General features: G+C 52.1%; 1 protein-coding gene across 1 annotated transcript in view; it reads right to left on the bottom strand.

The window, feature by feature from the left end:
• SGIP1 (SH3GL interacting endocytic adaptor 1) overlaps positions 1 to 13,029 on the bottom strand; it is a 57,903-nt gene extending 44,874 nt beyond the window's left edge. The window contains exons 1-2 of the mRNA XM_075037325.1: positions 12,932 to 13,029; positions 8,345 to 8,389 (exon numbers count right to left, since the gene is read on the bottom strand). Of these exons, the coding sequence (XP_074893426.1) occupies positions 8,345 to 8,354 (10 nt within the window). The 5' untranslated portion in view covers positions 8,355 to 8,389; positions 12,932 to 13,029. The remainder of the gene's footprint in view (positions 1 to 8,344; positions 8,390 to 12,931) is intronic.
• Positions 13,030 to 14,066: the final 1,037 nt, after the last annotated feature.

The raw sequence follows: 14,066 nt of genomic DNA, 5'->3' as shown, positions 1-14,066 counted from the left end.
CAGAGATCAGATTTTTTAATATCAACTTGCAGAGACCCCGGGTACGCGGCCACCGAGGGACGTGGGACACAAACGTCCCCACCAATATTGTCAGTAAATGAAATCTGGATACAGTTGTGGCTTTCATTCGCGGCTGGCACACACACAAAAACGCCAGATGCATTTCTAAAGGTTGCTGTGCTATTTAAGAAGTTGTCCAGGACAGGCTCTCCCTCCCAAACGACACTCAGATTTCTATTTTTAGGGGGTTTTAGGTTTTTGGTGTATCAGGAAAGGGAGACGATGGTGCTCCCATGCACCTCCCCTGGCACCAAGCAGCTGCTGGTGGGGCAGCTCCCTGCAGACAGCACGTCCAGGGGAAACACACACACATTATATCCCCCCCATGCTGATATTTCCTCCTCCCTCCCAAAAAAAAGAAAAAAAAAAAAATCGCACTGCAAACCTCTCCTTGTCTTTGCAAGGCTTTGCCATTACATCTGCTCCTCGGCTGGAGCCACAGCCAAGGCACCTCACAGCCTTGTTTTAAAAGGCATCTCCTTAAAATCCATTGCCTCCACACACACCACAGGCTCCCAGCAACTACCTTGACAATTTCCTATTAAAAACACACCGATTTTGCAGTCATACTGTTTATGCAGAACATAAGGACTTATTAAACCCCACCAAAATCCTTGCCCAGGCGTGACACTAAGAAACAGCCTTCCATCCACCCCGTGACTTCCCGATCAAGGCCACCCCGCTGCAGGGGACATCTGTGTGACCCTCCGCGAACTCCCACTCCCGATTTCCCAGGTGGAGAAGAGGACACCCGGGCTGGCGGCGTGGGTTTGTCACCTGCGTGACGCAGGAGCCGCTTCCCTGGGGACAAGGTACAACTCCGGGCGAGCTGCCAGCCTGCTCTCCATTTGGTCATCCAAAAAAAAAAATTTGCAATAATCACATGTGCATATGATGAAGATCTACAGCCAAAATAAAGCACGACAAGACACTTCTTTCCAGTTCCTCTAACCGTCCTGTTCCTCCCACGGTCTAGCTGTCAAATTAATACCTTGATTTTAAAGCAGTGATTAACCGTGGCAATAGGGTAACTAAAAATAAGAGCAGGAGACCTGACCCGAAGAAAGGCTTCATTTCCAGGCAGCGTTTGACAAAACCGACGGAGCTTCTTCCACCCATCTGTCTCCCCACAGAGGAACCGTGCAGCTTGAAGGAGCTCGAGGTCCCCAGGTGAAAGGAGCCAGGTAAACATGAAGCATAAATGACCTTATCATTAATAACTTACACAACATAAATGACCTTATTATTAACCACTTACACAGCCTTCTTTTGCCTCTTCTGCACTAATGCCAAAACCAGGCCAAGTCCCTGCAAAACTCCAATAAACCATATTAAAAATTAAGTCCTCCTCTGATGTTTGGAGGGGCACCTTAAAAGAGACCTAAAAGTGCCCCAGAGGAGCTCATCATCAGGCATATTTACCAACACCATCAGCTCCAGGCAAACCCCACCAGTAACAAAGTGGCTACAGGACTGTTTCCAGCAGCATCGCATTTATTAATTTATTTGCCAACAGCAAAATACTCAGGGAAGATGATTTTTGATCACGCTGCTCCCAGCAATAGTGAATCCAAAAAAAAATATCTCCTCCAGAAGTACAGAGCTGGGTCTGCATCCATCCACTGACTGCCCCAAGCCTGGTCCCAGAGAGCGGGGTCAGATCTTCAGGGATAATTTTAATACAGATTTTTTTTTCATACTGTCTCATAATACCCAAGTTTATTTTCATTTTCAGCTGCTACAAAAGCCATCAGAAAACTCATCCAGGCTCACGTTTTAGGCATGAGGTTGTTCTTGAAGCTGATGCTGCCTGTAACAGGAGCGGGGCACAGGGTACAGCCCCTCTCACCCGCACCCACCGGGCAATACTGGTGATACTGGGCGGTATTTTAAGGGAAGCACAAAACAACCAAATGCCCAGCGACACGCACACATGCATTTAAAAGCCTGACACCCATTTATTATTAATGGGCTCTAATAACAAGGTGCATCTTTAATGATTTCTATAGATCCAATTCTAGAAAACCAATATATTTGTGGGGCTGTATGAAATCCTCCAGGCACCCAAACCAGCAGCTGCAGCTGGGTGATGAAGGCAAGCTGCAAAACCTGCCCGCAGCATCACCACGGCTCCCGTCCTCCTCAGCTCAACCCATCCCAAAACCTCCCTGCAAGATTATTTCCACACATCCTACGCACGATGACATTAATCTTAAGTTGATGTTTTAAATTCCCTGCAACACGTAGGTGGAGAATTTTGAAAGACTTTTTTTCTCAATAACTCTCCTAAAAAAAAAACCCACAAAAAAACACAGCAACAAAAAAAAAAGCCATAAAAAAAGGTCATAATTTAAATGCAAAGAAAGATATGACAAAGTCAGGGGTGCTTTTCCAAGACTGGGATGGGTAAGGAATGGCTCCCAGATAATACAGGCTGCAAAGTATGATTTTCTAGTCCTGGTACCTCACTGCTTTCAAACAATATTATCATTGTCAGCACTAATCCAGTGTAAATAGGGACGTGGTAGGGAATTTCCCCTTCCCACCTCTGCAGTGAAGCCCACTGATAGGCAGGGGAGGAGGTGGGGATCGGAGCTCCCAAAGGGCAGCCCCAAAATCCCATGCCTCTGGCCCCCAGGAAAGCACATGCACCCTGGGCGATTACATATGAAATTAAAACATACCTAAAACTAAACTGAATAGGAAAATCAATCATTCTGTGAGGCCGTAAGTGCAAAAAACCCCAGTAGCTGTAACCACTACAAGCCTTACTTCTCTTTCATTCACACAGATAGAGCAAAAAAACCTTCAAAAGCCCCCAGAAACATCAGCCTGCAACTGAACTTCTGTTAAAAACAAATAGCTGAGGCTATTCAATAGCTGGCAGGGCAAACAGGGCTACGCTTTGTACTGCTGCATTGCATATGAACAACCCACGCCGCTAACGAACAAGCTGCGCGGCAGCCAGGTGTTCGCCTTTCTCCTACTGAACCTGTAGAAACTCAAATATACCATCCTAAAGTTAAAAAAAAAAAAGGCTATATTGGGCTAGCACAGAAAATGGGAATGCTACCACATGTGAGCTTTGCTCACACCCCTGTCGACTTTCCAAAGGCAGATGGATCTTTAGTGTAAGTCTCTAACTAGAGCAAGTTTTGGGTATCCAAGTAGTTTAAGGTCACTGGTTTGGGGAGGAGATCAGCCTTCCCCTCCTTTCCACTTTTCCGTCCATGTTGCTCCCTCTCGGATACCAGTGATGGGTCGGGATCCCTGGCACAAGTGCCAGGTAAATCACATTTTATACTACCTACAGCTCCACAGCCTCAACACCAGCATTTAGGGAAAAATGTTTCCACACACAACCATGTTTTTCCACCTTAACTGCTTAAGACCCTGTGATGGAGTTTCAAGAAGAATAGACATCTGATTTAACCTGTAATTTTTTTTTCTAAAGTGTCTTTAAAATTTGAATAAGGCCAATGAATCATGCAGAAAATTTCTGCCTTGGCAGAGAAACCCAAATTGCTGCGTTTGGGCACCAGTTCGAGATGCCCAAGGGCACACTTTAAACTGGGGCTCACTCCAGGGAGGCATTTCGCAGACCTGCATCACATGCAGTTGTTGAGTTTTGCCATGTTTTCCATCCTTTCTACCCCAAAACCAAACCCTCTTCGGGTTTTGTTTCAGCTGCTACATCCCATTGATCATTTCAGGCACGAGGCAAACGTCAGGTTTTGCTGCCTCGCTCGTATTTTGGTTTAAATCCTCCGCGCCACCACTTCAGCCTCCACATTGGCACCATAGGGGTTTTAACTGGCAAATACCACCCGCCCCAATCCAAAGCATTTCCCAAATTCCCAGGGTTTGGGTGGGGCCTTTCGTCTGGTTGTTGTTGGTTTTGAGCTAGAGCCGTTTATCCCTTCCCTCCCTTAGCACGGAGGAACACGCTGCCAGTGGACTAGAGCTGGAAAAACCCAAACCAGCTCAGGGGGAAGGGTTTGAATGCCTGCAAAAAGGGATTTCCCCCCCTCCCAATAGACTAGAGGTTGCTACTGCAACCTTTTCAGCTGAGCAAATTCAATCCATGTTGACGGGGATGCTCTTCGGGTCCAGTTTTGCCAGCCCAGCTCCAACTCGGCGTGCGTGAGAAGTTGCTGGGAGCACGTCACCGTCCCCTGAGCAGCTCTGGGCTGGACACGCTGACCGCATCCCCAGCTTTTGAACCCACAAAACCAAGAGCTGAAGAGCTCCTTGACGTTTCCATCCCCAACGCTTTGCTTCCCAAGCTCCCGTTTTCACATGTGCCTCACCCTCAGCAGCTCAAAACCTCAGTCTTCCCCATGCAGGCAGCACCAGCCCTCCAAACATCCCCAAAACCTTTATCCCTGTCTTTGAATTTGAGAAGTGGTGAAATGTCCCCAGCCCTGTGTCCACCCCGGGCTACGAGTGGAGCTGAGCCACTGGCTCAGGCACAGCATCGCCCTGTGCTGTGCCGGGCATGACAGAAAGGTCAAGAAATCTTCTCTTGCATCCATGAAAAAAATAATTTCCTCACCAGTGTCAGGCCTGTCGGTTAGGCAGCAGGTTCCAGCAGGTCTGAAAAAAATCCCCCTTGCATCCCAGAGGACACGGCTGGAGATGCTCCTGCAAGCCAAAGCCCTAAGCCTCTGCAAGCCCAAGCTCGGTCATGGGTTACTGCTCAAACAACATATTGGAAAATACAGGTCCTAATTTAGCGTATGCCATCCATGCCTGAATTTACGTTAATTGCCTCAAAACTGCTATTGGCTTTCTCAAATAAAAACCAAATGTTTCTACCAGGTCATTTCCTTGCCGAGTCACACGGCCAACACTAAGCACGTTTAAATACACCGTTTACTGAAACGAGACCACCTAAAACATAATAAAACCAGTTTTCTTGCCTAATCAAGAAAAAGGCTTTTTTATGTGCCATCAGATGCCTCTGGTCCCAGTACTACCTGTTCAGCATGATGAAAACATAAGGCCTGGAAAAAACCGTTCCTAAAAGGTGGTGCAAGAAAGTTTTTGCCATTTTCGGTGTGACCAGTCATCCATGGAAGTTCCCAGAGTGACCGAACTCCCCAGAAACAGGTGCAAAAAAGCCTGGAGAAGAGAGTTACAGAGAAATTCCCACTCTGAGAAAACTTCTCCCCAGCAAATGTCTGGTTTGGGCTCTGGAGAAACACAGGTGCTATCTCCAGCGGAAGAAGAAATTACCTTCTCCAACGTAACCATGGCTGCTCTCATTAGCCGCATGGTTGTCTAATCATTCTGAAGATCACAGAGCTTCTGGCCTGAGTGACATGTTGCAGCAGTGATTTCAAAACTTAATTAAGCTGTATAAAATACCTTCAGTACAGTGGAGATGCAACAGATGGATTATAAAAAAAAGATCAACTTGTTTTTGTGCACGGATGTTTACCTTCACGACATGCCCAGTGCATTTCTGAGTACCAGTGAGTTATTTCCCAGTCGAAGGGAACATCCGAATACCTCTCCTATCTACAGCCACACGCGCAGAGACCTTTCCAGCACGTGGCGGGACCTTTCCAGCAGTGGCAAAACCATCCCCAGCACGGACGGAGGTGGAGGACCATCTGCTTCTGGTGGTTGAGACCCCCTGTGGCACGCATTCAGTTCTCCTCCCAGCAAGGACTGGTTTCTTGAGACAACATCCACACTTAATTTCTTTAGGTATCACTGTGATTTTTTTAAGCATACGGTGAAAAATACGCACTTTTTCTCCCCGTTTACCAGGAGAAGAACAAACTAGTACCAATCGCACATCCCACATCATTCCCAAGGAGCCAAATTCTCTTGTTTCCAAAGGAGAGGATCCAAAACCATCAACCAAGCCAGGTCCATCCTGCTGGGCACAGGCGACGCTCCGCACCCCGGGAGTGCTGGGGCTGTCCCTGGGCACCGGCACAGCCCGGCTCCTCCCCGAGCTCCACCCTCAGCTTCCAGCAGTGTCCAACATTTTGGCAAGACAAGTGATTTAAATAATTATCATCATAATAAAAACCCTTTAAACATGTTTAGTGCAGGGAACTAGAGGCGTTTTGTGTGGGTTTAAAAGTTTCAGATCAAATTAAGCTAAGCACATTCAGAAGCATTCTTATATTAAAATAAAGCAGCTCTGCAAGGTATCAGTGTTTCGGTAGGATCCTGGTCACAAAAGTTTCACTCTTCCACAAATAGAGCCAGTTTCCAACTGTTTAAAAATTCATCAAAAGCAGTAATCGGGTTGTTTTTTTTTTTTCTAATTTTCTCACTTCCATTCTAGGTTCCCATATGCATTAGCTAGCTGGGGAACATGCTAAGCAGTTTAATAAGTCACAGATAATGGGGAAACTTTTTATGGCTACTATTTTTTTTTTTTATTTTATTTTTTTAAATGCAAGACTGGTTCTTGAAAGGTGATTCCACCTCCTCCAGAGCCCGACGAGCCGGCTGCCCCAGCCCCGGCCGCCGTCCCCGGCGTGGGGCAGGGGACCCTTTGCCAGCTCCTTGCCTGCACCCACCTGCCTTGGCCACGGCGGCCAAGGCTCCCGCAGAGCAGCGCACCATTGGCATTTCACAAGCAAGGTAAAAATCCTCCAGGAAAAAAAAACAACAAACCCCAAAACAATCCAAAAACCCCGCCGCCTTCCCCCCAGCCAGCCTCAGAACTGGTTAAATAACACAAACTGAGAATTACAGCAGGCCAACTTCAATTTATCGACATTAACTCCTCCACAAATGAAGGCACTTTTGAAAGAAACCGCATTGTTAATGACATCTGCTCTGAAATTACCTGTTCTTGCACAGGCTGCGTGCCTGGTTCCCAGCACGTCATGTATGTCAGCAAGGTGTGAGGAGTTTGATGCCATGGCCTAAAACTAAGATCTCTTTTGTCTGTGACTTTGTCATCAATATTAGACACCAAAGGCATTTCTCCGTATCAAAGGAGAATGACACTCATTCCCTTAACACCAAGGAATCAAAAAAAAGCAAGCAGCCATTCCTCGGTGTTCACACATGGCCATTACTGCACCTGAATTTCCAAGGTTAGGCAAATATTTTAAGTCAATACCAGAAGTCTCGGTTACGTGGAGCCCGATGCCTTTCCAGGTTAATTTGGACAGGGTAACAGACCGTGATTTACAGGGACACACCGAGAGGCAGCCCAATTTCTGCCTGTCATCTCGGGGAAGGCCGGGCAGCTGCCTGGTTAACATGCCGGCAGCGCCGCGAGCCCGGCGCTGGATGCGTCTCCAGAAGGTGGGCCCTTCTGCCTCGGCCAGTGGGCCATAAAAAAAAAAAAAAAAGAGAATATTTTGATCTTGTTGGCCCTGAAGCATCTATTCTGCTTAAAAAAAAAAAAATTAAAAAGTCTTCCTTTCCCTGCATCTTACTTCAGAAGGCATTTAAAAAAAAAATAAATAGAGCTTTACATATGGCCGAGACAAACGACATAGGTTAAAATTTCTTTAATGCCCAGGGGCTTTTCCCACACACAATCAGACGCACAGTCTCCCAACGTTCCCTGAAGTACCTTGTGCCCAGGGCCTGTATTTCATTCTTATTTCGTTTTTTATTCCAATAAGCCTCAATCCAACACCCCCCCACACTCCTTCCCCAGAGCCTGCATCTCCAAACCAGTGTCACTACATGGCAAAAATTACCTTCGGTTCAAATATCCTTGTTTCCTACCAAAAAGATGCTCATCCATACAGCTATACTGTAAAACCACAGAATCCCATCTATCACCACCAGGCTTCCCAGCCCCCGGTCTGTGCATACAGATAACACTTAAATTCATCCTCGGTGCATCACCTCGGGCTGAGAAAGTGGGTTTCCAAGCAGAGGATAAAATAATGTTTAAAGGACCGGGATGCCAACCAGCCCACCCCGGCCTGGGGTCCCTCTCCCTGCCCAGGCTGCCGCCAGCCGGAGGAACCGGCGGCTCCGCCGGGTAACCGGGCGTTTGCATACCCCGAACTGCCTACACAGGGCTGGGGATGGAATTGCAAATAATCTGATGGGCTTGATATTATATCACCATCCGCCAGCTTGCCAGCTCGCCGGCAGTGGGCAGGGTGCTTCGGTTTGATTGGGATTAGGGGGAGGGGAGGATTTTATTTTTATTATTATTATTTTTTTTTTTTTTTTTTAAAAAAAGAGAAGGATTCACGCACTCAGGTTTAGCGCATCCTCCTTCCTCCACCATTGCTTTTAAAACTCTGGCGATCCCGAAAGACATGCTCAGATCATCACCTACCTTCCATCATGGTGGCAGAATTGCATTCCTCAATTTCCAAGGAGCCTGAAAAAATACAGGAGAATACGATCCCAGTTACCAGATGCTTAACGCGAGCCCTTCAATCGAACGCCTCCGATCCCGGCTTGCTTAGCTGCCAGAATAACAAGGAAAAAAAAAAAAAAAAAAAAAAAAGCAAAGCGCTGAGGCTAAGGGCAGGCCATGGATGCTGCTGTGCCTGTATCACCTCCAGGATCACCGGAGGATGCTGAGAGAAAGGGAGGACGAGCCGGGCTCAGCTCCGGCGCAGTCGGTCCCTCCCGCCCCACACCTCCTCACATGCGCGCTCGCTCCCGACACACCCCCCCGGGGAACACACCAACCTATTTCCCTTTTTTTTTTTTTATTTTTTTTTTTCCCTCCCCCCCCCCCCCGCCACTTTCACCAAAAGCATAACCCCTCTTCGTACCTCGTGACGCACTTCCCCTCCCTCTAATCCTATTGCAGCGGCTGGGGGAGCCAGATTAATTACCAGGCGCTGTCAGATTAGGAGCGTGCGGGGAGAACGGCTGGGAAGAGGGGGGGAAAAAAAAATAATAATAAATCCAGGCTGGATAAGGCAGCGGAGCTCGCTCCGGTAGCGAGCTTCGGCGCGCTCGGGTGCACATCCACGGGCGCCAGGCCCTCCTCGCCTCTCCCGCAGCCATTCGAGAGAGAAATCCATCGGCCTGACGTCACATCGCCAGCAATTAGCCCCGAAAAGGATGATGCGGGAGAAATTTCTCCCCCACCGCCTCCCGAGAGCGCCTGGGAATTAATTTCGCGTGAAAAGCGGCCGAAGCATCAAACAAAAGAGGCTGGGGAAGGAGGGAGGGAGGGAGGGAGGGAAGGGGGGGCTGCAAGAGCTGACCCCCAGCCTCTGCCTGGGACCCCCCCACCCGGGGACCCCCCATCTCCATCACCGCTGCCCTACGAGATGCCGCCCGAGCCAGATGCTACGAGCTTGTCCCGGCAAACCGCCGCGTCCCCCCCATTTCTCTCTGCCGGCCACAGCATCCAGCCCCCCCGACCGGCGCAGAGCCTCCCCGAGCCCCGGCCAGCCCCCGAGAGGGTGCCCGACCCTCGCCGGCTTGAAAAATCATTTCTCAGAGCTGCTACAAGGGCAGCGGGGAGTTCGGCTGGGACGTGAGGGGCAATGCCAACGTGGGAGTTTCACGGGACGCTACTATGATTACCCCAGTAAATACGCGAGATACAAAATCAGTTCTGACAAAATTGGCTTTAACCGGCTCCAAAAGTTCGGTTGTATTCTGTCTTTTGCCGGCAGGAAAGATGCTTTAAAAAAAAATCCCTTACGCTTGCACTGAAGTTCTCACAGCCGTGCACGGGGACTACAGGATCCAGTCCCCGGCGCATTCACCCAAAACAGCGCCCATCGCTGCAAGGGACAGCGGGGACAGCCCCGTCCCGGGGTGGGGGGACACCCAGGCCAGGGGTGCACGTGGGGCTGTCCCCGAGGCCACCGCTGCAGCTCAGCCCCCGGCAAAAATGGGGATTCTGACCATCAGCACCAACCCGCACGTGCGGAGGAGCTGCCTCCCCACCGGGCACGACGGCAGCGTTTTAAGCGCAACCAGCCTGTTTCAGCACTCGCAAATGCGGCTTTTTAGTGTGACCTTGTATCTGGGGTGGAAACTTAACTTCACCATCTTTAGGACCATCCCAGTCAGCCACGCGCATTTCTCAGGACTTGACCCTGCTCACAAGCAGCGAGAGCAATACCTGCAGCGTTTTTCCCATTAATAAAAAGAATCCATTTTCCCCCCCCATTTAAAGAAACCACAAAAACATTTTTCCCATTAAAAATCCAAAAGCCAAGCACCTCCGAGGGTTTGGATTCACCAGTGGGGAAGTGAGCTTCAACAGCACAACACAATCTCCAGCATCAAGTGTCCCCAGCCCCAAAGTGTCCCCGGCCGGTGAGAAATGCCACCGCGCGCCCGGGCGGGGGGACGGGATTATTTAACAGATGGTTTCTTTAATCCTCACAAGGAGCTCCTGCGACCTGCCTTAGCTGCCTGCACTTTCAGCACGGGCAGCAGGGATGCAGGGAAGGGTGCCCAGCGCCTTCGGGAAATCCGCGTGTAATCCCGGGGCGAGCGCAACGCGCCGAACGTTGCTCCTCTGCCCCCCCAGACCAGCCCCCAAACACCCCGAGGAACCAGGCTGGCACACGTGCCGGGACGCCCAGGTGGTGGGCACGCACCTTCCCTGCCCACATCCCTCCTGGACACACCAGAATAAGTTATCTGAAATTCATCGAGCTGTCACGCAGCAGGGCACGGTGCTGCTGGAGCCATCCCGCATCCCAGCGGCTCTGCTTCCAGACCCGGCAGCCCACCTCCCGCAGCGCTTCTGACGCTCCTCGGCAGGGTTTATATTCCTTAAACAAGCCAGAAGAGCTGTAATTTCCCCTGCAGCCCCCCCCTCCCAAGCTGGGCAATGGGTAGATAACTTATCTTCACCAAATTCCCCCATTTCGGTGCCAAGTTACGGCAGCCTCCGCATTGCGCCGGCATATACCATGTTGGCACAGGTGGGAAACTCACGGGTTATTGCTAACCACAGCGTGGCTCCGGCTTCGGTTGGCTCTGCGGGATGCCTCGACCTTACGAAATAATTCCTGCCATGTGGCAAGACCGAAACTCCTCTTTCCGAGGGCAAAATTAACCCCACGCTAACGACACCGCGAACCTGCTCCCTGCACGGGCTCTTCCCAAAGCCGGGAGGCAGAGGGAGAGCCGGCTCGTTGCTGGAGCACACCTGCCTCCCCGGGCACAGCAAGCTCCTCTTATTTCAAGGTAAAAATCGGTATTTTCGGATTTTCGACCCGTTTCCAACCACGCTAGCTGGCACATGGACGTTTCTCAGCAAAAGTGCTGGAAATCTCAGGCAGCTCCTGAAGGATACGCGTTAGGAGGCTGCAAGTAAACATCAACAGACGAAGTCAACGGCTTTAAGAGGAAAAAAAAAAAAAGAGGCAGAAAATGAGTCACCGGAGTGCATTACTCATATCCGAGCAAAGTCATGCTTTAGGTACATGTGACAGGCGCCGCGGGAGTGGAGGACCCTGGCTCGTCCCCCAGCCGGGGACACGGTGGCCCCAGGGCGGGTGAGGAGCTTGGGGTGCAGCGCGGATGGGGATTTGCTAAATAAAGCCCAAATCCGCCAGCCTCATCCCCGCGCGGGATCTGGCCCTGGCAAATCCCCCGGCATTAACGGCAGTAACGGGCAGCCGGTGGACTGTTTACATCTCCACATACGGGGCTCCACAACCCTTTCGCTAAACCATAATTAAACCTTTACTAAAAATAAGCTCATCCTTTATCTGCTCCTGGTGGAAGCCCAGCAGATGAGGCCAGACCCCCGGCAGCCTCCTTACCCGGAGCTCCCATCACCACGCAGCTCTGGGGATTTCTCCCCGTCACCTGCAAAACAGACTTTCCAACAAAGTTCAACCCTTTGGCCTCTTCCCCTATAAAATGAATTTCTTCCGTGCAGGGCGCTGGAGGTCGGTGGGCGTTTGCTGGAGGTTATAAATCCCGGGACGCAGGAGCCTCACTGCGAACGCGGAGGTTTGTGCTTTGCCGGAGGTGAGCTAAAGACAAACCCAAACCCTTGCACGGGCTCTGATAAAGTGACATATTTACAAAATCCCTCGCTCAAAAGGCTTCTCCCTACCAGCCCCCAGCTCATCCCTACCTGCCCATCACGGGAGCTCATCGCCACCGCCCCGGGTGGGAGCACCGGGGACCGTGGGCTGGAAGGAGGAGCGGAGCAGCGCCCGGCCGCATCCCCGGGCACGGGGCCCCTTTCGGGACGCAGCTGCTCCTCGCTCCACAATAAAGCCCGTTACCTTCTGCTCTATTAGTTTTTTTGCTCTATTCATCCCGGGTTTTCCCACGCACAAAGAACGGCCGAGCGCTTTCCATCCCAGTGAGCCGCTCCGCGGAGAGACGCGGGCGCGAGCCCTCGCCCGCAGTGCCCGAGCCCTTCGGGGATGCCGGCTGGGGTGCCCGCTTTCCCAACGGCGCTGGGAAAAACGCGCTCACCGTGTGTTTAAAGAGAGACTCAACGCGCTCGGCTCTCCTCTGGGTACGGAGGGCAGCAGATCTTTGGCCCGGAGGAGGCTCGCTGGGGATGCAACAGGAGGGGACCACGGCGCAGGCACGCTCCCCCCAGCCTCGCCCACGCTTTTCCACGTGCTGCCTCTTGCTTTCCCCTGCCAGCACCCAGCGAAACGGCCCCGGGGTGGGGGAGCACCCTGCAAAACGCTCCGCGCCCTGCCAAGCGCCCAGCCCAGGCTGAGAACCAGCCCAGCCACATCCCGCAAGACCCCAAACCGCCCTCGGCACGAGGAGCTCCCCCTAATCGCAACCACGGCGCGAGTCGCAACAGGGCTGGAAACGGGCAGGGGATCCCCTGAAACCCAACGCGGCGTCCCACCGGGCCGACCGCCTCCATCGCCGGGCACGAGCGGGACGCGGAGGGTGGCACGCACCCACGCGCCGGAGCCGGCAGCCCTGCTCGCTGCCCCCCAAAACTCACATTTTGCCGAGCAGGGCCCCTCCGCTGAGCGGCAGCCGGGTGCTCCCGCGGCACGAGGGTGTTGGCAGAGCAGAGGCACAGCGAGCGCGCTCAAGGAGCGATTTAACGCTCGCCGGAGCCAACTCTGCCTTATTTAATAGCTATCATGTAAGCAGAGGTAATTAGGCTACGCCCTGGGGTGTAAAGGCAGGACGGGAGCCCCACGCACGCCCCGTGAGCTGCTCCTGCCAACACGGCCGGGATTCCCGCTCCGTATCGCTGCAAATTGTGCCAAAAAGAGGTGCCGCGTTCAGAAATACCCATTTACCAACAGCTGCTGGTGGAGCGGTGCCCGAAACCCACCTCTGCCCAGCCGGGAGGAACACCTTCCTCCGCTCCCTCCTCCTCCTCCTCCTCTCAGCAAGCTCCCCTGCACAAAAAGCTCCTCCTAGCCCCCACCCACACCCACACCCCTACTAATCAGGGGCTAATCAGGCTAATCACCTGCCCCAGCACCCTGATGGGGACGAGGCGCAGCTGAGGGCTGTCCCGGCCCCGCCGTCCTCCCGCACCAGGTGGGGACAGACGGGGCTCTGAGCCGAGACCCCTGCCCCGGCACCTCTGCAGCCCCCCGTGCCCCCAGGTTGTCACCATTTCTGGGCCCAAAAGGGACAAACCACCCAACTGGTCAGAGAAGAGGTGGCAGAGGGAAATACTGTTAATTGCCTTTTTTTGTTGTTGTTTTTTTTGCTAGAAAGAAGGCATTCAGGAACACTGAAAAAGTCCTCATGCACCCCACAAGCACGGGGTTTTGCAGCCAGCAGCCCCGCTTTACACCGCGCGCCTGGTCCTAAATATTATTAAGCCCATTTTGGATTTGATCGTTGAGGGCTTCAGCCTCGAGCGTGCTTCCAGGATGGGAATGGACCTCCCCATGTGCCCCTGAGCCCGGGTCGGGGGGTCAGAGCTGAACCCCGGCTCCCAACACCTCGCCAGGCTGCTCCACGTTGCGGCCAGCATCCCCGTCGGGCAGGGAAAGGGGGAGCCCGATGCACACCCCTGGGCATGCACGCAGGGGCGAGCCCCCAAAATACCGTTTCGTCCAATTCTGCCTAGAGACATTCATCTCACTTGTAATGCTGCACCCCAAGGGTGA

Source organism: Buteo buteo, chromosome 10 (assembly GCF_964188355.1).
Source record: "Buteo buteo chromosome 10, bButBut1.hap1.1, whole genome shotgun sequence".
In the NCBI taxonomy this organism is placed as follows: domain Eukaryota; kingdom Metazoa; phylum Chordata; class Aves; order Accipitriformes; family Accipitridae; genus Buteo; species Buteo buteo.
The sequence above is the reverse complement of the archived record's forward strand: the minus strand, read 5'-3'. Positions and strand labels throughout refer to the sequence as shown.